Source organism: Gallinula chloropus (genome assembly GCF_964237585.1).
Source record: "Gallinula chloropus genome assembly, chromosome: 2".
NCBI lineage: Eukaryota > Metazoa > Chordata > Aves > Gruiformes > Rallidae > Gallinula > Gallinula chloropus.
In genome coordinates, this window is record NC_140086.1 from 22,837,105 (window position 1) to 22,861,373 (window position 24,269).

Sequence of the window (24,269 nt, forward strand, 5' to 3'; positions counted from 1 at the left end):
AACGGGCCAGGCAAACCCCTTCTTTTCTCAGAGTTGGCATGAAGGGAAAGTGGCTTGTTCTGAAAAATCTCAAGGTAATTAGGTTAGACTGAAATCCTCAAGCTGCATTGTAGCAGGTTCTACTGTGTTGTTCACTTTTGTACTGGTTGGTTGCTTTTGGGGAGGGCAGTCTTTGGCCATAACCTAGGACTTGTTTTCCCTAGTGCTTGAGAGGCTTTTGCAAGTTAGGAAGGGCTTGTTAAGGAAAGAGCTGCTTCTCCTGCATCAAAACAAATTTCTGAAAGTATAGGAGGCTGAAGTGTTGAAGGTTAAGAGTTTCTGTGGTGGTGATCTTCTCCCCCGTTCTTGCTTCTCCAGCCCCATGAGTCCATGTTAGTGATTTTTTTTTTTTTTTTTTTTTTTACTTCCTATGTTAGGAAGAGCTAAACCAATGTTCCTTCAAAACCTCAGTGGAATTCACCTTTGCCAGAGGTCCACTGGGTTTTCTGTTCTGTCAGCTAGTGGAGGATGACCAGGTGTTGTCTACAGCATTTATTTGTTTTTCAAAAAAGAAGCCTCTCTCTTCATCATTTACTTAGTTGCTAGGTGTATGGAGGACAGTCTAGATCAGAAATTCTGATCACCAGTTGCCAAAATGATGCTGAAAATCCTGTTTTATAGAAAAGGCTGACTGTTTCAGGCTGGTGTAGTTAAACTGCAGAGGAATCAAGTAAACAGATGTAGAATTACTTCTGCATGTACTAATGCTTCCTAAATCGGTCATCCTAGAAAATGATAGTTTCTGCGTGCGAGGATTAGAGTCTATTCTGGATGTCCTGTTGTGCCCTCCAGTGTATCTTGAGTTAGGTTTTGCTATGCTAGTGACAATTAAAGATAGAAAGCAGTACAGCTACATCAGTCTAGTTATAGGTATATTAGTATAGGGAAAATTTATACTGGTATGGCTGTTCTTATGTGCTGAGGAGATAGATGGTTGCAAAGGTACAAAGCAACATATACCTTATGCCTGGATTTCCAACTGGTATAACTACTTCCGTTACCAAAAATGCCTCTAACTGAAATGTGTAAAGTTAGTACAAAGCAACAAAAGAAAATGTTTAGAATAGGCATCAAATCATCTTCAGTTTGTAAAATAAAGCTCCCTCCCTCACAAAGCTCTGTGAGACTCGATGTATTAAAAAGTATCCAAGGCCCTTGGATGAAAGGCCATATATAAATGTAAAGTACTGTGTGTATATATATATATATATGTATTGTGTGTATATGTATATAAGTGTATGTGTATGTATAACATATAAATATATGTTATATGTATATATATTTCTGTATATAGCTTAAACATTTTTTAAGTCCTGTAATGTATAGCTAGACAAAAATTATGCCAATAACTCACAATAGCTCACCATATATACACACATGAGGCTTTCTGATAAGTGGAGAGGGAATCTAGAATGATTTATGCTGTCGTCATTGACTTGAAATGTGTATGTAGCTTTATAAATAGCTTTTTTCCTCTGTATGGTATATTTAAACTATATCAAGATTTTAATAAGAAAAATGTTTATTAAAATCATACACCTCATCTCCCTTTGACTTAAGCCCTTCTGTTAGTTCACTTTTAAGATGTGGTAGAGAAACTAGTTAAAGGAAAATTCTGTAATGTTAATGCTTTTTTAACAGTCTAAATCCTTAGCTGTTCATAACTGCTGATGTAGGAGACCAAGGTAGCTACTAATAAATGCTGTTGTGACTAATTCCTGTGCTGAACCTAGGGGCAGGTGCCACCACAGCACTAACTTCCATGGCTCATTCTCAGCAATGGCTTTGTTCCTTAGCTATCCAGCGCAGAAGGTAAATCTCTTGCTCCAGCTTTGATAGCTTTCCAGAAATGAAAAAATATATGGACTTCTCATCAACCAGCCTGTCCCATCTGTTTGCTGTGGGAATGACCTTTTTTCCCCCCTTCAGGTTAGCTGTTCAGTCATTAGATAACATGCAGGGGAAAAGCTGTAACCTGGCACATCAGTGAAATGGAATCAGTACCCATCGTGTACAGTGTGGCCATTCAGGGAGGCAGAGGATAGGAGATTTTACTCATTTGACTTTTAAAAAAGTGCCTGATTGCACACACAGACCTGCTGGTTTGTAAGCCTGCTTCCGGGTGTGCATCCAGAGCGTGGGCAGAGGGATGAGCCAGGCTGCCCTTGGCGGCTGGTGTGCAGGTGGGAGAAGGGCACCGCTCACCACCAGCTGCCTCTTGCAGGGACCCAGATTGCTTTGTCATTTGAAACTCCCAAGTGGAAGACTGGTTAGTAGATCGTAGTAACCTCTGCAGAGGAAGCTTACTGCTGCTTTCCTTTAACTCCCTTTTCTTAGCATCCTTATAAACTGTGGATCATGTCTCTCTGAATCTGTAAATGCCATTCTGAGCGTTCCTGTGTCTGGACGCTTCACTGACACTCACGTTTCTCTGACTCTCTCTCTCTAGGGCAAACTTAGAACTACCTGGCTTAATAGCACCGGTTCCTTTCTCATCTTGAGCTTTGTATGATTTGACCTTTTTTCAGAACTCTTCAGTTTGCCTTTTTAATACCAGGTCTGCCAAAATGGAATAGGAAACTCTGACATCTGGATTAACTGGATTTCCGTGTGCGTGGCATTGCTTATCCTGAGGTCTGAATGCCTGCACAGACATTGAAAACGTGTGGGTGAATCGGTCCAGTGAGAGCTTCAGCGACTGACTTGAACTCATAGTGCTGGAAGTTCCTGCATGGTCTGTACAGGGAAGACAGGGACAGGTGTCACAAGGGGAACCTGGCCTCCATTGTGGGTTAGTTATTGCCCGGCAGGACTTCCCACCATCATCAGGAGCACCCAAGGATCCTTTCCTAGCTAGAAATTGCTTTTGTGGTTTTTATTTGCAGCTATGGGAGTATTTTCAATGGAGTTGTCTTTAAGGGGATAACTTCATGTCTTGCTTGAAACACAAGCCTGTTTGTGGGGACTTTCTCCCCTTTGTCCATGGCTTGCTTAATGTAAAGGCATTTTTCCTCATTAAATACCACATTTCCATCGTAGTATTACACTGCTTATCACAATGAGCAGTAGTCAGTTGCTCCCAAGTGTTTCAAAACCACTTTATGTGATGGTGAAACCTTTCAGTATCCCTTGTCCAGCGACGGCCAATGCGAATGCGTATGTCTCAATGCTGCAGTTGTGTGAAACCCACTGGAAAGCAGGTTGCTGCCAGCACCTGTGCTAAGGCTTCTCTGCGAGGTGACTCTTAGGAAAACAGCTAGTTTGGACGTACTGAAATGCTCTGCAAATTAGTTTTCATGCAGTGAATGGCTCTATGCTGAGAAAGCAGATTTCACTTTAGATTATAAATAAACATTTTTCAATTTATCTGCAATGGCATTCATATAAAATATAAAAACTTATAAAGCATTTTTAAAAGGCAGCTAAGTATTCCTAATGTAGCATCTTTTGAGGGAGGGAGGGGAGAGACATAGGTCATGCTGTGGTGACTGCATCTTGGGTGCCTTAATAGATAACATTTCAGGACATGCTTTGTATCAGTAATCTCCTTTGCCTTGCTATGATGAGTACTTTGCCCAAAAAGTTGTAATTGGTGCTAGTATAGATTACATTTTCATTGCTTTTATTTTCAGAACTACTAAATACAGCATGAACTTGTGGATCATTCTCATTCAGGTCGTTCCAAAGGAGAATGCAGGCAGGCTTTTTATGGTTTGGCTTTTTTTGAGTGAATCAGTACTCTGTTGGACAGAGCAAGCTTTGGGAATGCTTTTGGGTCAGTCCAAGAGTGTACTGAAGGCATGTGTGGCTGCTGCACCTCTGTTAATTGCAATTAGTGGACTGAAAGTGCTGTTGGGAAGCCAGAAGCTTCACAGAAGCCAAGGCCGTGGGTCTTCTCCCTTCCTCGCCGTGGAGTGTCCTGCACCTGCGGGAAGTGCCACCACGCTTTCAGGCCATGGCAGTGGATGTGATCAGAGGCCTTCCCCATGCAGAAACATCTCCACAGCTCCTAGTGTGTGTGTTTGCCATGAGCAAGCGCAGGTAAGGGGCCGTGGGGACCAGGGCAGGACAGCTGCCACACCACTGGGCAGCTGGGAGCTAAAGGAATGGGTGCAGCTTCCATCACCCGTCGGGGAGCTCGCTCCAAACAGGACATCGTAGGTACAGCTGAGTCATCTGAAATCCTGCCAAATCATCCGTAACGCTGTACTTTGTATGTATGTGTATTCTGCCTGGAAACTGTTTCCCGCTTCTACAAGCGCTTTTCCGTATTTCAGTATCATGTGTGTGATCTAATTAATTTATCTAAGCCAAAGCTAGCAGAAGTTGGTGGCTTTTTGCGGAGCTGCAAGGAGAACCAGCTGCTGCTTTGTTAATCCTTGTGGTACTTTGCAGTGTTTTTCTTTTGTATGCTAATCTTTAGGCACCATGGGACTAGATGTTTGCTGTGCATCTGTAAAAGGGTAGGTGTGACCTCCTCAAACATTTTAACTCCTTTCTATTGCGAATAATATTAATTTCTGATAGTTAAACCTTATCCAATATTCAGCAGGACAACTGATAGGCAGGTCAATGTTACTTAATATTAGGGTGCTTGAGTTTTGCTACTTTGTTGTGGGTGGGGATTTTTGTTCCTAGAAACTCATGCATCTCTTCCTTAAACCATCAGTCCAGTCTGCATTACACCCCCAGTGTAATTTGTTGGTGTTAATGGGTCAGTGACTGTGCTCTGCATCAATCAGTGTTCCTATAATTGTTTGCTCTGGACAAAGGACGGCAATCCCTGGTACTCAGTATGCCAGCCAGTGGAGCTGTTGTTGGATGTAAATATTAAGCAACTTGTATGGGTACCTCTGGGTAATAAAACTTAAAGGCTCACTCACAAAGAGGAGCAATCAGGTTAACAGCACATGTTGCTAGTTGAAAACCACCTTATCTCTTTTACTGTCTGCGTCCTGCTTAGGAAACTGCTGCTTACGTGTATGTTTCTGCTCATTGGGAAACTCGATGCAAGTAAGCCAAAGCTGTTCTTGTGCTTAGGACCAGCACAGTCACCCATGCTGCACAGAGATTTCACCACCATACTCTCCTCAGCCCCTGCCTGGCTGAGGCCTGAGCTCCTCTCACAAGATGTAAAAAAGGCACAGGAGGCAAACAGAGACTGGAGGAGCCCAGCTGGTCCAGCTCCCGTTTCCCATGCTTGGGAAGTGGGGAGGGCAGAGGTCTTAGTCACTGTGTGGTGGCCAGGTGCCTTTAAAAAAAAATCTGAAATTCCTAGTGACAGAGAACTAACAAAACCAAAGGTTAGCTTTCTGGAAAAGGATACCAGCATCTCTCCCAGCCCCTACCTCTGCACTGTGTGCCTTCCCTGGCTGCAGGGCATGTAATGGTGGCACAAGGGGAAATGGCTGTAAGATGGAGGGCAGGTTTAGGTATTAGGGGAAAAAAATAATTCTTCCCTGTGAGGGCGTTGAGGCCCTGGCACAGGCTGCCCAGAGAAGCTGTGGCTGCCCCCTCCCTGACAGTGTCCAAGGCCAGGTTGGATGGGGCTTTGGGCAGCCTGGTCTAGTGGAGGGTGTCACAGCCCATGGCAGAGGGTTGGGACTGGATGGGCTCTGGGGCCTCTTCCAGCCATTCTATGCTTGGACTGGGGAGCACTGGGTAGCAGTTACGGGGACAGTGCACAGTGTCTGTGGACTTGTCCCTCCTGAGGAACACCAGGCCTCCACGTCCTCATCCTCTTTGTGAGGGGACCACCCTGGGCTCTGGGTATTTATCTTGCTGGTGTACTGCCTGGGTGCTCATAAACTGAATGGCGTTTGCTTTCAGATGTGTGTCTTTGATTTTGGGTCTTCACGACACACCAGGCCCTGTCCCGTGGGTGGGACTTCTTTTTCCTATGAGCTGGTGATTGTTTTGGTAAATGTGTCACAGGAAAGGGGCCCGAGGGCCTGGCCAGCTGCGGGATGAGGAAGGAAGAGGGAACTCTGGGGGTTCCCAGCTCCAGCTGAAATCTCTCGGGTTGCAAGAAGCGACAGAAACCAACGTCAGCAGCACTTTGATGCTGGCACTTGCACTCACAAACCCCTGCAGCACCTCCAACCTCTACCCCTGTCTGTTACACAATTAGTGGAGGGTGTTCCGAGGCCTGGAATAGCTCAGGATAGATTAAAAGAGTCAGGCTTTATTCTTAGGGTGCTTTTTCCCCATATGCTTTTAGTGTGCCCACCTAGTCTCATAATTGCAACAAAGCAGTTCCATCCCTTTGCACTTTCAGTTCATCTCTGACTGCCGCCTTTCAGAGGCTTGTCTAGGAACTTCTCCTAATTTTGGGTGGTTACGTTTTGTGTTGAGTGTTTTCCTTCCTTTGTTGGACTCGATGATCCCAAAGGTCGTTTCCAACCTCGCGAGTCTGTGACTCTTACACTGCACGGCCATCAGGTGCGCTGGCCCGAGTCCCCTCCCCCGGCTCGATCCTGCTCCTCCCTCTGCAGCCATGCAGGCCCGCAAACCACCGCGGGCCCGCACAAGCCCCGTGCGCCGGCCGCCCCCCTCCTCCGGGCCTAAGCACCTGGCCCCTCCCCGCTGCCGGCCAGGCTCCGCCTCCCCCTCTTCGCACGCGAGAGCGTAAGGGCGGGGGGCCCGGGGCCGCCGCCGGTACCCCCGCCCCGCGGAGGAGGAGCGGCCGCGGCCGTTTCCCTTCAACTGCCACCGCCCCCTCGCGGCCCAGTCGCCACCGGCCATGGGCGAGAGCCGGGGGCGAGCGGCCCTGCGGGAGGCGGCTGGGCCGGAGCGGGTAAGGCTGGGGCTGGAGCGGTGGGACGTCCCGGGGCAGTCGCTGCCGCCCGGTGGGGAGGACCAGTGCCCGGGGGACCGGCCCGGCCCGCCCCGCCACTGAGGAGAGGCGCCGCGGCCGTGCGGGCGGCCCTGGGAGGTAGCGAGGGAGGCGGCAGCACAGTCCTGCCCGCCGCTGTCGCATCCTGGCCGAGCCCTGCCCGAGCCGCCGGCTCTATCCGGGTACCGCGGCCTCCTGTGCCGCCGGCAGCAGCTGCTACTGTCTCCCCGCCTGGCCAAGTCTGCCTGGGGGAGTGCGGGGCTTGCTGGGGTGGGGGGAGGTGGCCCGGTCACCCCGGCCGCGGTGGCTTTCCCCCGCCCGCCCTGCGCATCTACTGACCGGCTCCGTGGCGGCGGCTGGAAAGGGCTCGGGGTCGCCCTCGCGTCCTCCTCCTGCTCGGGCCCGGGAGGGTCGTGCCCTTCGGGCACCATGTCCGCGGGGCGCGCCGAAAACGCCCGGACGGTGAATATAACTGCAGGCGGCCAGGGCGCGGGCCCCGGTCTCGGCCAGGCACGGGAGGCCCCGGCCCGCCGGGCAGAGGCGGCTCCGAGCCGCGCCGCGGGGGTCGAGGGGCTGTTCCCGCCTGGAGCTGGGCAGGCAGCGTCCCCTCTGCCCCGGGCTGCCACGGAGGCGGGTCTGGGTGTTGTCGGATGGTCCTGCCTTCCCGGCCAGGCGCCTGAGCGCTGGGCTGTCCCCGGAAAGGCCCTGCGAAGCCGGGGTGAGATGCACGAGGGTAAAGGACCTTCACAGCTGAGAAACACACGTGGTCTTCCCAAACCGTTTCGTCTCAGCATGAATTGCTGATACTGGCCTGTGCTGTGCTAATTACAGGCAAAAAACCCCCACCCTTAAAGTTTCTCTTGTTGCACAGCAGCATGCTGTACTCGCAGTGAAGAGGTGCTTGCTCTGGCCTGACACAGGCAAGCAGTGGCCCTGTGCTCTTCCCCTGGGGCATGCAGAACCAGCTGCTGTGCGGTGAAAGCCATCTTTCCCTGGAATGCCAGCCCTCTTCCTGGTCTCACCGCTAACAGTTGGCGTGATGCCTTTGGGAGCTCACGGGATGCACATGCAGCATCTTACTGGGGTACAGAAGGGCTCATGGTCACATAATGTGATGTGGTGTGTGCCAGGGCATGGTGCATTTCGTTTTTTTTCCTTGGCTATAGCAGATAGAGCCCATGTTGCTGAGATGCTTGCATACATAGCCCTACAGCTGTTGCTGTGGGGTGCTGGTTGTACACATGTATGCACTTGAATTGTTTCCTAGTTGCTAAACTTGAAATCCCTGGGAAGAGCTTCAGTACCACTAGGCATTGTCTGTTGGGTTTATTGCCATCACCAGAAGAGTTAATCTCTAGTAGTTGCAGAATAATTGGGATGTGATGTACCCAGAGTGTGTCCAGCAAATGGCTGGGGGTTGAGAGACAAATATCTGCCATGTGAGGAGAGGCTGAGAGAACTGTGGCTCTTTAGCCTGGAGAAAGGAAGGCTCTGGGGGATCTGATCTATGTATGGAGATACCTGATAGAGTGGAATGAAGGAGGTGGAGCCAGGCATTTCTCAGTGGTGCCTTGTGATGGGACCAGCGGCAATGGGCACCTGCTGAAGCACTGGAGGTTCCATTTACACATCAGGACATACTTGCTTATTGTGAAGGTGGCACAGGTTGCTCAGAGAGTTTATTGAGTCCACCTCTGGAGATGCTTAAGCCTTGGCCAGACAGGGTCTTGGGCAGCCTGCTGTGGCTAAGGTGGGCATTGACTGTTTTATGCACCATTTTAGGATTAAGAAAAAGATCTGGGGTGCAGCATGGAAGCAGGAGGTGTGTTGGTGCAATGACTTACCTTCTCCACTTCCAATGCTTCTACCAGTGGCAGCGGTGCCAGGAAGGCAGGACTGGGAACATGCTGTGCTCCTTCACCGTAACGGGGTGGCTGCTCTGACACCCTGGCAGCGGTTTGAGCATCCCAAACATCTGAAGTTGAATTAGAGGAGGATCTTCTGTAAGTTTTCATCTGAGTTGTAGCAAGGTACATACTGCATTATTATCAGGTTAGAGGTAACAAGTGCTACATTGCTAAAACTTTGCTTAAGAGGAATGGAACCCAAAAATGGAGAGAGACAGGACTGTCCATAGCCAGGAGCTGCTTCCTGCCAACTTGGAAATGGAGCCTGCCTGCGAAACTCCTCCCTACCCCAGAAGGGGTTAGGGAAGGTGGGAAGTGCGTTGAGGGGCAGGTTCCAGTATGGTGTAGTCTCTGGGATGACAGAGAATACCTTTTTTTAAATTAAAAAGACCCTGCCACCTCTGTTTTAAAAAACTCGTATCACTTTCCAGTTTTATGTCGTGGTCCTTCTCAGATACCTGAGTCTCTGGCTTCTGGAAGCCACCCTTCTGCTCTCCTGCCATCAGGGTTCTCCAGACCATACACAGGCCTTTTCTTTTCTTGCCTTTCTGTCTTCCTGGCCCTGAGAAGATGTGTGCTAAGGCAGGGTTTTGTCCCTGCTGGGCCCAAATTCTTCCCTATGGCACGTCCAGGGTGTTACTGCAACCATCCCTGCATCCCAAGAAATAAAAAAGGTCTCGTGCTGTTCTGGCATTCAGCAGAGACTCTGCAAGGTGATGCCTGGAAATTTGTCTGGTATAATCGAGTAATGTTAGTAAGTATCATTGGTGGTAAAGTTGTAACCCAGAATGTGCTCCCCGGTGCATTTTCTTCAGGAGTACTTGCCAGCTATGCAGTGTGTGTGTGTGTGTGTGTGGTTTTCTTTTGCTTTTTAAATGTGGGTAGAATTATCTGAGGGTATTTTCCAAACTAGAGCAAAAGATTACTTCTTATTACATGAGTACCTAAGCAGACTGGGTAGGGGAAGGGCTTTGGCACCTCCTAGGAGGTATTCAAAATGGTATTCGAAACTTTGTGCTCTCCTTCCCTACCGTATTATATAAGTAATTCATCACATACTGCCTGCAGTTAGTTATCCTCTACAGCCCTGTCAGCAGGGTCCCAGAACCCACCTAGAAAGGTGTCTGCTGGCTAAATTTGTGATCACCGTGAGTCCCTGGTGCTTCTGGAGAGGCTGCAGCGTGCTGCCCTGCAGGCCCTCACCACGGGGTTCTGCAGCAGGTGCTTGGTGACACGCCTGGCAGGGATGGTGACTGCTGTGCCCAGGTGTTCTCTCTGAACCTCATCTCACAAAGGGAGTGGAATGGGGATGGGGGACTCAGGCAGGGGTTTCCTACCGTGGCACAGGGCTGTTTGTTCTTCCACCAAACAGGACCAGTTGCCACGACCCGATGGCATTTTTAAGACAGTCCATCCAGGCCCAAGGGGCTGATGCAAAGTGAATGAGTTGGAGGTGACCTGGGTGGTGAGCCTTGCAGAGCTGTGCTGGATGCGGGTGGCGGCAGGGACTTTGCACGTGTCCCCCCGCCTGTGGTACCGTGGTGTTTGATGTCACCTCCCGGAGCAGATTTCCTCCCCGCGCCGCAGAAAGGTTTTCTCCCCAGCACGCAGGCGTCGGGCGCTTCCTGGCGCCGGCACACCTACGAGGGGGCGGTTGGTGTGAGCGGTGCCGGGAAGAACCGAGCAGACGGGCGGCACTGCCGGGGCGGCAACTGGAGTACGGATGGAGGGCGAGGGGGAAGGTACCCCAGGGATGGGTAGTGCAGCCACCCAAGGGGGGCAGGTGAGTGTCTGTGTGACGTGGGTGGCTGTTGAATCACACCTTTGTGATATGGGAGGCAATGAGTAGTGGCAGACTTAACCAGAACTGTCTTTGTCTTCAGAGCCCTTCTCCGAGTGCTGCTGAGAATGGCTTGGAGCCTCAGGAGGAGCCTCTTCTCAAAAAAAATCCCCGCCGGTTCGTCATCTTCCCCATCCAGTACCCAGACATATGGAAAATGTATAAACAGGCTCAGGCCTCCTTTTGGACAGCAGAAGAGGTGAGCCGCGGGGCCAGAGGGTTGGCATGAGGTGCTCAGGCCAGGCTCCTGGTGCTTCCTTCCTAGCTCTGCTGCTGCCATCTGTGTTGTGAGGGTTGGAGTTAATTGCATTGAACATGAGGTGCCTGCACCAGAGCCAGACTCCCTTTGTGGACAGTAGAAATCAAGCTGCTTCTGTAGGACAATTAAGCAGAGCTGGTTTAGGTGTTTGGTTTAGGACGAGGTGGAGTTGTATCCTGGGGCGCTTCTCTAGTTACAGAGGGGAGCAAATGTTTAGATGGCTCCTACCCTGCTGTGGTCTCTGTATCTCCAACTAGCTCCTTGTCCATGTAAGATGTTTTAGGCAATTTCATGTGAATGCTGTTCTTTAATGTTAGGCACCTATTTTCCAGAAAGATAGTGATAAATGGGGAGACTTGGTAAGAATGCTTCTGATTGACTCCTCGTTACTCTGATTGGATGCTTGCCCCGTGTTATATCACAAGCTGTAAGTTAGGGCATCTCATTTTCCCACAGGTTGCTGGTCAGACAGGCCTGAGCAGTACTCAGCTCGCTGCCCTTTAGCAGTGGAGCTTCCCAACACCACACTGATCATCTGTCTGTGCATTTCCAAATGAACCAGAAAGTTAACTGTAAAACCAATTTGTGTGTGTTTATATACACATACACAAGTTTTTAGGCCTCTCTGTCCCTTTCACATCTGGCCCTACTTAACTGCTGCTGTGGTTCAGAAATCCTTCCCTCATTCCAAACAAACAAACAAGCAAACAAAAAAGGCCTGTGCAAAGGAAGCTGTGGTTTTCTGTCATGGCTAGAGTTCAGTCTGGTAGATGAGAGCGGTTGCACAGCGTTTGCCCTGTGCTGTTCTTTGAAGGGATGGAGGCTGAACACCTGCCAGGGGCAGGTCTTTTGGCACACCTGGGTATAGGTTTATTGGAGTATCAGCATTTATTTCAAGCAGAGTTTTTCTCGCAGTGAGCTCTGCTTATCGGTGCGTGTTCATATTCATGAGAAGAAGGTACCAATGCTTTTCAAAATCTGATTTGTTTATAATTCAGTAGACACTGATTTGTATTCCAGATTACAAAAGTGCAAACTGCAAAGCAAGCACATGTTACCATTGCAGAGGGAGGCAGCAGTACTGCAGCATGTCTGTTGTACTTTGTGTTCACATGTATTTAAGTTCTCTGCATGTGAAGGATAGCAAAGCAAACACCAAAACTCTGCCTCAGTCATTTGTCTAGGCTGCTTCTGTTCTTACAGAATGAAAAACTCAAAAGGGCAGTAATGTTTTTCTTTTTTCTTTTCATTAGGTTGATTTATCAAAGGACCTTCCTCACTGGAACAAGCTGAAAGCAGACGAAAAATACTTTATCTCTCATGTTCTGGCATTTTTTGCAGCCAGTGATGGAATTGTAAATGAAAACCTGGTGAGAAGTCTTTACAGAGGACTCGAATGCTTACATGTGTTATTGGCTATTGGCTTTTCATTTTGGTTTTCTCACTTTAATGCATAAGTTTATTAAATGTATACTTTATTTTTCCTTCCCATCACCTCACCTTTGCCAAAGGGAATAAGCTGCTGCTTCTGCTGGGACCAGTGCTCGAGTTAAATTGGGTCAGCTGTGGTCAGCAGGACTCCAGATCACATAGCTCTTGGACACAGCTTCTAAGATCAGCCTTCTGCCCAGCTGTGTGGATCTGCATTTCTCAATTAATAGAACCTCACAGTTATTCACGTACTTGAGTTGGATGAGAAGTAGGGAGGGATTGTGCTGTGCCCTGCTGTGTGTTCTTTGTTTTGGTAAAGTCCATTTTGCTCTCTCTGAATGGCATCCTAGACCCTCAGGGATGCAGGTGGGCACCGCTAAAAAGGTGCGGAGATCTTCCTGCTGAAACCAGTTCTGTGCTGCAGAATGTCTCACTGCAGCTTATCAGGGATGGCTGGCTGCAGTGCCCATTTTAGATCTCAAACACCTGTAACATGTAAAGTATGTTATAGTATGTGTGTATATATTGCATGGACATATCTTACATCATACTGTTTAGGCTTTTAATGATGAACAGTAAGTCTAAGACTTCATCAAGTTTTTACTGTTGCAATATATTTTGCTGTTCTCCTCCTGTGCACATGTGCTGTCATGCCTTACAGCAGTTCTCTGTCCAGTATGCACAGCAGATGTATTTACTCCCAGATAACTTGCCTGTTTTCTTCTGCACCACACCTGTCCTATTGATGTGTCCGTTAATAAAGTGGAGCTGAACTGCTCCCATCCTTTGTGGTAGAGGTCTGTTGCCTCCCCTGTTAAGCTCAGAGTACTGTCACCCAGGACTGGTTTCGCTGTGCTCATTGCTGTGCTTTTTGGTTTGGTAGGTGGCACGGTTCAGCCAGGAGGTGCAGATCCCAGAAGCTCGTTGTTTCTATGGCTTTCAGATCCTCATGGAGAACGTTCACTCGGAGATGTACAGCTTGCTCATAGACACCTACATCAAAGATCCTGGGAAAAGGTAATGGATGCGTTACAGGCCTGCAGGAAGTCTGTCACCTAGTCCAGTGGCACTGTGGTCCTGCAGCAGCAGCAGCTGTCTTTGTTTTGTACTAACTGAGGGACTTGGGGATAGTTCCTAACAGCTTTCTGGGGTGTGTGCCTGACCCCCAAAATGGAGAGAGGTGTTACTGACCAAGACTGTGCCAGAAGGTTAGTTAATACTTGTATAAAGCTTTGATTGCAGGAAGCACAGACTATGCAAACTTCTGATAAAGATTCAACAGAGCTTCTTGTGGTTAATGTGCTCCTGAGGTGCTTGCTCACATCAGCACAGGATCAATTCCTTGGGAAGGAAATTGAGCACTTGTGATCGAACTGGTATTTGTAATATATACTAAATGATGTATTGTATCCTTCCAGCTTTTTTTTTTTTTTCCTGTTGGTGCTTTTTTTATACAGCTTGGACTGATTATTTTAAAAATACTGGGTCCTTTGGAGAGCCCCATCAGTGTTGTTGTCTGGAGAACTTCCTAGTCCAAAGAATGCAAAATAAGTTTGTTCCACCATAGTGACGGTCAGACAGAATTCCCACAGCAGCATCCTGTGTGGTGATAGTGGGAGGGACTGCAAGGTTTCCTCTCTGGTGTTTAGTGTGGGAACAGAGCCTGTGCTCGTGGGAAATGTCCAGCTTCTTTGGTGGAGTTGGGCAAGAGGAGGTTTTGCTTGGTAGGTAGGAAGAGGCTGCCATCTGGCTTGAAGTCAGAGGCAGTGTGGTCTGGTGGGTGGGCACCCCTGGGATGGGATGCTTGAGTTCCCTTCACAAAGGAAGCTGCAGAGATGGGACTTTGGGTTTGTTGCTTTCCCCATATCTGCCTCCCTGTGCCCTTGTTATCAGAGTCATCACCATGTTGGGGTGGGAATGGTCTCTCACTTGGGTTAGTTCAGAGCATACTGCAATGGGTTCCCCTTGCTGCTGGGGTCAGTGGGGACAACCAGGGCAGGTTCACACAAATCACTTCTTACCATTTTGAAGTTTTCTCTTTGTGCTTTGTTGTTTGTTTTTTTTCTATAGGGATTTCTTATTTAATGCTATTGAAACAATGCCTTGTGTCAAGAAGAAAGCAGACTGGGCTCTGAAGTGGATTGAAGACAGAGATTCCACTTTTGGTGTGTAGCTTCTTAAAACCTTGTTTCTGTTGCACATGTCACAAGGTAATCCTCTGGGAGCGAGCTACATCGCTAGAACGTGAAATTAAATTCACCACAACAGATGTAGTGGCTTGTGGGTCTCTGCTTTAACTAAAGAATTAGAAGCAGCTTCTGGTGGCATGTATGTTTTTCTCTTCAGTTAAGCAATGTAGCAATGGCAGTGCCCACTGGAATCACGTTATGAAAAATGCTTGTGGGTTTCTCTTGTCTTTTGTCTTTATTCCCCTCCCCCCTATTTTTTTCTGGTTTGGCTTGTAGACCTTGTTCTCTGGGAGTTCTGATCATTTCTTCCAGCTGGCTCCTATTTTGTGTTCACAACTGAGCAGCTGAAGTTTTGCAAGCCCAGGCTTTGTCCGTGTTCATGTTTATATGGACAAATTTCTTTGTGATGCTAGCCACTTTTGTAGCAGTATGACTGAGCCTGAGCAAAAAAGCCTGAGGAATTATCTGTCTCTGGTGCTTCTGATTTGCTGTTGGGACCAGGTTTCTGGTTTTTGTATCTCATTTTAGACCTGGGATGTGGGCTCAGCTTCCATCAGTGTGGTGTGCAGGGCATCCCTTCCAGCTTACAGTGTTGACTCTGGAGGATGTGTTGTAGCTGAAATGAATAATGGGCAGAGTCTGGTGAATCTTCTAAACTGAACATCCTCTGTACTTAAAGTTTAGGAGAAGGAGAGATTCAGCCAGAGGAACAAGATGCTTTTGCAGCATCTTTTTGGTTTGGATCAGAGCTGTTGTTTGAGTAGGGTTCTCCTTGAATCTGTAGAGTCTCATGTCCTGTGACACTGTCTCCCCAGCCTGCCTTTTACTTGCTGAATGTGGGATCCCTTCATCTCTTTCATTCAGCTCCCAGCTACGTGGGGTGTGCCCGGAATCTGAAAGTTCCTCAACTCAAAAAAACAATGTGTGTCCCCATGCCCCCAGACTTCATGCATCCTATCCAAATTTTTGTAAAGTCTATTTGTGCTCTTCTGTTTTTTCATCTTATTGAGAAAACCTCCTAAGTTTAAAACACTTTGGGGGGCCAGGCCTTACAGTTAGGGATCCTGAGATAGGGTATGTGAAAGTGTCTGACTTGCTTGTTTGCTTCATGTTTCCTTCTGCCGCGACGGAGAGAGTCAGGACACAGCTTGATGCAAGCAAGAGTCGATTTATTGTAAAGAATCATTCCTTTTTATATGCTCTGAAGACTGCTGCTTTCTTTCAAACATACGGTGTTCCTGGGCTACATCTGATTGGCCAACGTTTTGCTGTCACAGCAGCATCTCTATCTTATCATGCTAATAGAACTTCTAAAACCTCGTCAGACAGCAGATATACCTTAACAATAGAGGACACTTTTTCCTGGAGCCTGTCCCAGCAGGGGGCCGGCAACGATGCTGCCACCTTGTTTATTTTCCCCGAGGTTCATGGCCTAAAGGCTCCATCCATCTGTTAACCTGGCAGTGCTTGAGGCTTTGTTTCTCAAGCTGCATACCACAGCCTTCCAGCTTGGAGACCTGGTCTGCAGCCAGGTCTGCACAGCTCTGGCTGGTTTCTTATGTGGAGGGTTCAGCTGCTGTACCTGTTCTGTGACTCCCAGCCTCTCAGCGTGCACGCACGTTGCAGGGTGCTGCTGATGGGCAAGCTTTGGGCGTAACTCGTTTCTGTGATGGCTGGTCAGGTGGAACGTAGTAAAAACCATCCTGGTATTCAGTCTTGTGCTTCATTAAACCCATACTGTATGAGCAGCCTTCCTCCACTCCTCTCTTGAGGTCACGTTGTGAGACAAATTCTTTCCTTAGTAACCTCAGTGATAGTTTGAAGTTCATATTGCTCTTCATGCTTTTTTCGAACTTGAAGTTCTTCAGATGAGCCAGCAGATGGCATTTGCATCTCATAGAGGAACAGGGACATCTGGCTATTGTGGGGTTCTTTTATTTTTTTAAACAAAATTCTATGCGGTTCTCACTGGGAAAAGGCACCAGCACTTAATGCAGAAGCCCTTCGTGCTAGAATATACCCAAGGATCTTGTGAAGTTGTTTAAAATAGAGTGCAGGGAACGATGTGTCTTCGTGAAGCAGTCGGGTGGTCTTGTAGTCTGAAGAAATGCATTCCTGCAGAGAACAGGGGGAACTGGGACCAATAATGATGTCCTTTCCTTGGATGAAAGGTGGGATAATATAAATTGTGTCATGATGAATTTTGTTCTGTGTTCTGGCACTCTTGTCACTATCTGGCTTTAAGCAGAAATTGAGGTGTAGGTTTTTTTACTTCATTTATAGGAGATCAGGTCTTTGAGTTTTGCCTAGTAGTTATGGGGCTGTTTTCCTGCCTTTTAGGAGAAAGAGACAAAGGACTACTGATGACTTGGCCACTTTGGACAAGTATTTTCTTTCCCTTCTGACCCGTGGAGGTTTCAGTGGTTCTCAGGTCTGCCGGGGCTGCCTGTGGTTAAGTGCTGCTGCGTGTGCAGACCCAGTGTACCTCGGGATCTGCTGAAAGATGTGGTCAGACACAGCACCTGGTGCTGTGGGGGGGGATTGCTCCTCTCCACCCTTGGTCTGTCTGATGTAAATGGTGCATCTTGCTGACAAGCAGCACTAATTTGTGCCTAACTGAAAATGTGTTATGTTTAAACAGGTGAGAGGGTGGTTGCCTTTGCTGCAGTTGAAGGCATCTTCTTTTCGGGTTCCTTTGCTGCTATATTTTGGCTGAAGAAGAGAGGCCTGATGCCTGGACTGACCTTCTCCAACGAACTTATTAGCAGGGATGAGGTAAAGTGTCATGTCCTTCATACTGTCTGGGAAGGGAAGTGAGTTTCTAGGGGAAGGGCAGAATTACATTTGTAAAGATCCCATAGTCTTGCTAGTGCAGTCCACCTCTGGTGACAAGGAGGGCTGAAGGACAGGTGAAAAGAGCATAGAGAAGTGTTTGTGTATGACCCAGTGAAAAAGAGAATCCATCAGTGAGCAGGGGATGTGTCTCTGAGTATGGCAGAACCTCTTTCATGTTGGCAGTGCTGAAGGCTAAAGAGGTGGTAGAAGTCTGAGTAGGCTCTCAGCTAGCCACTGTCAGCAGCAGGCTTTTCCAGGGAAGGCCTGCTGTCCTGGTTACCTGCAGGTAACTGCAGACCATGGTCCCTAGAGCTTCTCCTGCAGTAAGCCCACTATATATGGGAAAAGGCACCAGCACTTAATGCAAAAGCCCGTTGTGTTAGAATATACCCAAGGATCTTGTGAAGTTGCTTAAAGTAAGCAGCAGAGAGAAGAGGCTTCCTCTCCCCAGAGCAGTGCCCGACCCTGTTTCTGCAGCCCTATGCAGGACCTGTCACTGGTGATGTGTAGGGAGATGGGAGTCCTGCAGAGGAGCAGGCTATTCCCAGAGGATTTGTAAAAAGGAGAAGGAAGCAGACTTCTGGCTACTAATGAACTTAAAACCCGGGGGAGGCTATGTCTCTTAGTGGAGATACCTCTTTTTAAAGGGAGTAAACATAGATATTGGCAAGACCCGAATGCATAGTGTGATCAAAAAGGTGAACTTTTTGGATTGAAGGGGGTGTTTGTTTTGCCATGCCCTGAAGGGAGGCGAGGGCCTGGCTGCCCAAGGACTGGTGTGGAATTGCACAGCCCCCTATTGCAGTGGGGGCTGGCTTGGGCCAGGACATGACTGAGCCTTGCTCTGCCTTAACTGCTGCAGTCCGGTTCAAGTGGCCTCCTCACACCACTCCCCCTCTGCCACCATCTGTGGGCCCCAGACCTTGCAGACAGCCTTCTGCACCCCTCACCTGGCCAGCCACGGCAGGTACCGTTCCTCCCCACGCTCTTGCCTCGCTGCACAGCAATGGGATCTGGCCATGTGCTGACTAACGCCTTCCCTGCTGCTGCCTGCTGGGTGGCAGCAGCTCCTTATGGCTGGGGCCTGTCTGCAGGGCACAACACAGCTTCAGCCACTGTGGGCACTGAAGCAGCAGAAAGCCCATGTCTGTATGTGCTATAAACACAGTTGTGGGTTGAACTTAGCAGGGTTGGGCTAAAGGACTATGGAGCTTGTCACAGTGGAAGTAATCTCTGTGGATTAGATAAAATGCCTCTGTTCAAATCAGTTTACCAGATGCCTGTAACTTAAAAGACACTCTTGAAGAAAGTTATATGATCAATAAGCAAAACCAATCAGTTCTTCAGCCTTCACCTTCCTCGTGCTGTCTTGTTTGTGGGAGTTGTGAGGAACCGATCCATTCAAACGAGGAAGCGTTTGTTTGTTAGAACAATCCCTTGCAGGTGAACGAGGTGGAGGTTCCTCTGTACAGCAGTGTAACTGTCCTGCTCTGCAGAGTGAGCATCAAAAGACTGAATTTTTCTTGAGCTCTGCTGGCATAACTCCAACTGCAGAGGAATAAAGCTCGGTGCACACAGCACCTGCACTGAGAACCCAGAAATGCTGTTACAAAAGCAGTTTCAGTAAAACATAATCCGCAGTGGAAAACTACACAGGCTGTTTGTTTCGTGATGCACCTGACCAGATAAACTGTGACCGCTCAGAATGGGGTTTGAGCTGCAGGCTCTGTTCCAGGCTTTTTTTTTTGAGCTGGTGCATCTCTGATTCTTAAGGGTGCAAAGCTGCTGGAAGCAGCAGCCAGTGGTGCACACGGGTTCCCCAGGCACTTCCTGCATCCTGCTAGTGATGTTGCCCTGGACAAGACCATGGGAAGCCCTGCAGCAAGCAGCTAATACTATCTGTAGAGAAGGAGAACTTCCCAACTTACATTTAAGAGCTTTTTTTATTACCTGAAGCACAAGAATTTGTAGCATTTCTGGAAGAAGTTTTCATGACTTGGTTTTCTTTTGGGCCTTGCTAATGAAGGCACTGGATTGTCTCATAGCCCATAGTCTGCCAAATCCTTCTGACTGGTTTCCACTCCAGACGTGCCCTCATGGTGCTTATAGGCTGCAATCACCACCTTGCTGTTGAGAGGAGAGGCAGTAGCACAGTGCTGCTTTAGTCTAGCAGCTCAAGCTATATCCAGGCAAGCTCAAGCAGAAACTGGGACAGCTCTTGGAGCAGCTGTCAGGTACCCTCCTCAGACTGCAAGGGATTGCTCATCTTCTGATACTGTCTTGTCCGGGCTGGAGGGTTCTCTGGAGATCTTGGAAATTAACACAATATACTGGGCTCTGTGCAGAGGAGCTGGGTGGGTTGAGTTGGGGCATGTAGTCCCAAGTGCTACAAACCTATGAATGTTGTGGAGGCAAATTTCTCACAGTAACTACGCATTGTGTGGAGAGATGATTGGATTTGGCAAGTTGAATCTGAATCTTCCTTTCTGAAAACACTGTGAGGAGAAGCAAGGGAAGAAACACTACTAAAAGAACTGAGAGCAAGTATTTCTGTCCAGATATCTCAAAGCAGAGAGCAAGTAACTAGTCCTTGTTAACTGGCAGGTAGTTTTGCAGGTGTTCACGTAGGCTTCTTTCTGCCAAAGCATCTCTGACACGAGGCAAGGACACAGCAGAACTCAGTGTAAGATCCCTCACAGCAGAGCAGCTCTCGAAACTATTTACCTGAGAAACTTGTAGGCTGAGTGTTATTTTGGCATAGGTGGCATGTTGGGTTTGAGATGTTGCTAACTGGGTTATAAGCTAAAAGTGCCTGTGACACAAGGCAATGTTAAAACAATCAAAGAAGGAGGTGGCCAGGAAGCTTCAGCCTGAATGAGTGCCTCAAAACTGACTTTTTAAAAAAACTTGTTCTGTTATTTCAGGGTCTACACTGTGATTTTGCTTGTCTCATGTTCCATTATTTAGTGAACAGACCATCAGCAGAGCGGGTCCGTGAGATCATCGTTAACGCTGTTGAAATTGAGCAGGTAAGGTAAGCCTGGCCGTGAGAGCATCGTGGGCAGCTCAGGGCTGCTCTATGTGCAGAGCCAAACAAATTAACTTCTGGCTTCTGGGATTCCATGTTGGATACTTGGCTTGCATCTGGATCCCTGATACCATCCTCTCCCCCTTCTGTAGTAGTGACAGAAAGAGTCCAGAGACTTTCTGATTGAGCGCTGACAGGTTTTGCATTGGTGCTTAAACATACACACGGCTGGGTTCAGCACTCACTCGTGTCTCACTGTCTTCTCCAGTCTGTCCTTCTGTAGTGGCTGGAAGCTAAAGAAGGCTGGAGATTCTGATTCTATTCCTGCTCCCACTGCTGTGGTCTCTAGGTTTTATTGAACTTGGAGCTCAAGCTTATGCTGAAGCTTGGGATCTTGTGGGAGGGGTGGAGAAAGGCAGGTGAGAGGGACAGTAATAAAACTTCGCGGAATTGTGGGGTTGGAAGGGGCCTCCAGAGATTGAGTCCAACCCCTAAAGTGTGCTTTTTCCAAAAAAAACCAACCCACCATGCTAAAAATAAGATACAAACAACTACTGAAAACAGAAGACACTTGTTGAGTTTAGTGATGCAAGCTGTTTATTCCAACAGCTGCCCGGGGAGCCTGGAGTATCGCAAACTGTGTTACTGTGAAACACAGGTGTCTTCTCTCCTTTTCCCTTCTTAAATTTCATTTCCCTAAATGTCATCTGTATTTTAACTTCCAGGAGTTTCTAACAGAGGCATTACCTGTAGGTCTGATTGGGATGAATTGCACTTTGATGAAACAATATATTGAATTTGTCGCAGACCGGTTACTAATGGAGCTTGGGTTCCCAAAGGTAAGAGAGGTGCTTGCCCGAAATGCTGGTCTGCTTGGCAGCCCAGGAAAGCTGTCAGCACAAAGCACTCATAAACGTCCCTGGGAGCAGGTCATACTTAGTCACTTTCTGTGAGTGACAGCCAAGACTCCAGCATTAATATATATGCTTGGGTATTTGAAAGAGGCAGAACAATTCAGGCCATTGTTTCCCTTCAGCTGCTGTGCAGGTTTGTAATAGGAAACTTAACGCTGTGCTCAAGTGCTGTAGTCCTCAAAGGATGAGGAGCACCTTGTGCAGGTGAGCTTCACCATGGGCCAAACTTCTGGGGAGGGACAGCACTGAGTTTGCTTAGAGATATGCCTGTAGATTCTGCAGTGCGTTGCAGCAAGGGGTGACCTAGTTTGTGAGGGTCTGGCTGGTGGGCTGGTTTGTTGGGGTTTTGTAAAACATTGTTAACCAATCCGAGTCACCGTTGTAAATGTGTTTCCCTTCCCCAGGTCTTTCATGCAGAAAATCCTTTTGATTTCATGGAGAATATTTCTCTAGAAGGAAAAACAAATTTCTTTGAGAAGCGGGTTTCAGAGTATCAACGTTTTGCTGTTATGGCAGAAACAATGGACAACGTCTTCACTCTGGATGCAGACTTTTGATAACTTGGCAACCAGATGGTGACTGTTTCCCTCTCCCCATCTCACTTTCTGCTGTGAAGGCGTCTTCATTTCCTCTCCTGGAATTGGAGTCTACTGGGATTTTTTTTTTCCTGTGGGTTTTCATGTTTGTTTGAAAAGTAAATATTTTTGTGTCATTTAAAAATGGGGGGGGGGGTGTGTCCTTTTAAAAAATTTATATGGCTTTTTAAAAGGATGGCCTTTTAAGATTCCCTTAACTCATCTGCTGCAATTACTGTCTTTAAAAATTACCTTGATACTACTACTTTTTTAAGACTTTGGTAGTGTTTTAAGAAAGCAAACTCTATTTACCTCATGTTACAGTATTTTAATCTGAAAACCAGATGAGGCATCACTCCGTGTATGTATGTTATTATAAATTATTTTCATGAATTCTATTTTCATGTTTATAGATTTGATCTAGAATGAAACCCCTTCCCTTTCAGCCTGCTGCAGATAGAGTAATAAGCTAACATGGGAAGACGTTGTGTGGTGTAAACTGTAAAATCTTGCTAAGCCCAGGGATACAGTTTAATGTCCCCATTAACCTGGGTTCTGCCTGAAAACACTTTTACTGTTTGCAAACCTGATGGCTGTTGGTAGGAGTTTAGGTCAAATAGGTACGATTTTTGTCTTACAACTGTTACTGAGCAGGTCAGTGAACTTTGCATGGTCCTTGAAAAGGCAAGCCTGTTAATAGCAGAGAAGGACCCACATCCTGTAGTTCTTTGGCTTGTGCTGCCTGTCTTTCCCTGCTTCTCTGAACAAGTGCCTTACTACGCAGTCGGTAGTTGTGCCAAGTTGCAGTCAGCAACTGACACTGAAAGAGCCAGCTCTGGGGTTTGTCTGTCTTCCTTCTGTCATGCTGGGTGACTTGATACTCCCCACTTCTGGGTTTCTCTTGTGCACTGACGAGGTGAGGGACGGTCCCCTGAGGTGCTGCAGACCTGCTCCTTGGGCTGCGAAGAAGCACTGATAAAGTCTGAATGTACTTCAGGTTGTGTGTTTCATGTGAACCACTGAACCATTGAGCTTCTGGAGGAAGGTATTAAACCTTTGAAAAGCAAATCTTGACAGTATGGATCAGCAGCACCTTACAAAGACCTGCTTTCTGGGGCTGGGTGTGTTCCAATGTGTGCCTGAAAGCTTTTCTCAGGGTCTGGATGTGGTGTGCAGAGAAGGGAGCAGTTGAAGGATGGCCAGCACACTGCAGCGGGGCGTGGATGGAAGGGATGCTGTCCAGCTGCAGGTGGATGAACTGCAAAGAGATGCTCTTGCTTGTTTACAAGGGGAAGTGAGCATGCATGAGCTAGGCAGAGGGTTCTGCTTCATTAAACCCAAGCATTTTTCACAATGTTCATTGATTTATAGAAGAGCTTTTTGAAGTCTCTTTTTCTGTTGCAAACATCTTGTGTTGCTTTTTATATGCCTGGTGTGAGATAAGCTATCAGTGATGGGGTAGTTGAGTGTTACTTCCCTGCCAGCACATATCAGCTGTATCCCTGGGTACCTGAGTTCCATGGAATAGGTCTGCTGCCTTAGCATAGTTCCTATGAACAGCTGTCCCCAGTGTAGCACAAAGAAGGAAAACTGAGTCTTTGTTGTTTGGTCTCAGTAAAAGACCATAAATATACAATGAGTATGGAAAAGGGACAGCTTTTTTTTTTTTTTTTTTTTTCCTAGAGGAGTGTGTGTATCATTTGATATAAGGTACTTGAGGAGAGCAGAGGTGGACCTGGAGAAGCTGGAACTGGTGTCTATGGACTCAGAGAAAATCCATCTCCTTTTGGAAATACTGTGTTGATGGGGGCAAAAATGTTGTAAATGAATCTGTTGTTGGAGGGATGGAACCTATTTTTATGTCACTGGAAGTTCTGAAAAGCATTTGTTTTGAGTGTCCTGAATTAAAATGTGAGTATACAATATATTCAGATATGAAACTGCAATGTGCTCAGGTTCTGTAAATGTATGTGACATACCAAAGTCTGGTACAACAGCTCCCAACCTGTTTGTGTGTATAATACGTGTGTAGTTTCAATAAAACTTGAAGGTGGAGAGGAGTGTGCTGCTGCCAGCTGTGTGCTTTCCTGGGGAATCCAATGGTAAAATTGGCCTGTGCTGGAGTGTGTCTGTGTACACAGCTTCTGGGTTGTGGGAGAGTTTGGAGTGCTCCAGACACTGTCTTGTGTGTTGTGAGCTCTTAATTTGCTGTTCCTTGTTTCTGGGAATGGGGTTTGCAGCCTAGTGAGCAAACAAATGTGGGCTTTTTCTGGAATTTTCTGATTCAAGGAGAAATCTCCCGTGAGTCCCTTAGATGCAAAGAAGCAGCACTCCAGAAATGTAATTTCTGGGGGTGATAGCTGATTGATTAAGGGCATCGTGCCCTTGGGTCAGGCACCCTGGCTGTACCTGGGCAT

At 47.6% G+C, this 24,269-nt stretch overlaps 1 protein-coding gene across 3 annotated transcripts; it reads left to right on the forward strand.

Moving 5' to 3' along the window:
* The first annotated feature begins 10,716 nt into the window (after window positions 1-10,716).
* Window positions 10,717-23,907, forward strand: RRM2B (ribonucleotide reductase regulatory TP53 inducible subunit M2B). 3 transcript variants are annotated; one of them, XR_014617131.1, is made up of 9 exons: window positions 10,717-10,820; window positions 12,134-12,250; window positions 13,195-13,328; window positions 14,382-14,476; window positions 17,142-17,275; window positions 20,260-20,364; window positions 21,089-21,202; window positions 21,682-21,950; window positions 23,541-23,907. XR_014617131.1 is itself a non-coding variant. In XM_084260267.1 (8 exons), the coding sequence occupies exons 1-8, from the start codon at window positions 10,779-10,781 to the stop codon at window positions 21,832-21,834; spliced, it is 894 nt and encodes a 297-aa protein (XP_084116393.1). In that variant the 5' UTR covers window positions 10,717-10,778; the 3' UTR covers window positions 21,835-23,907. The 3 variants fall into 3 exon arrangements, 1 of the variants encoding a protein (XP_084116393.1); XR_014617132.1 differs by having other exon boundaries at window positions 21,682-21,946; window positions 23,536-23,907; XM_084260267.1 differs by having other exon boundaries at window positions 21,682-23,907.
* Window positions 23,908-24,269: the final 362 nt, after the last annotated feature.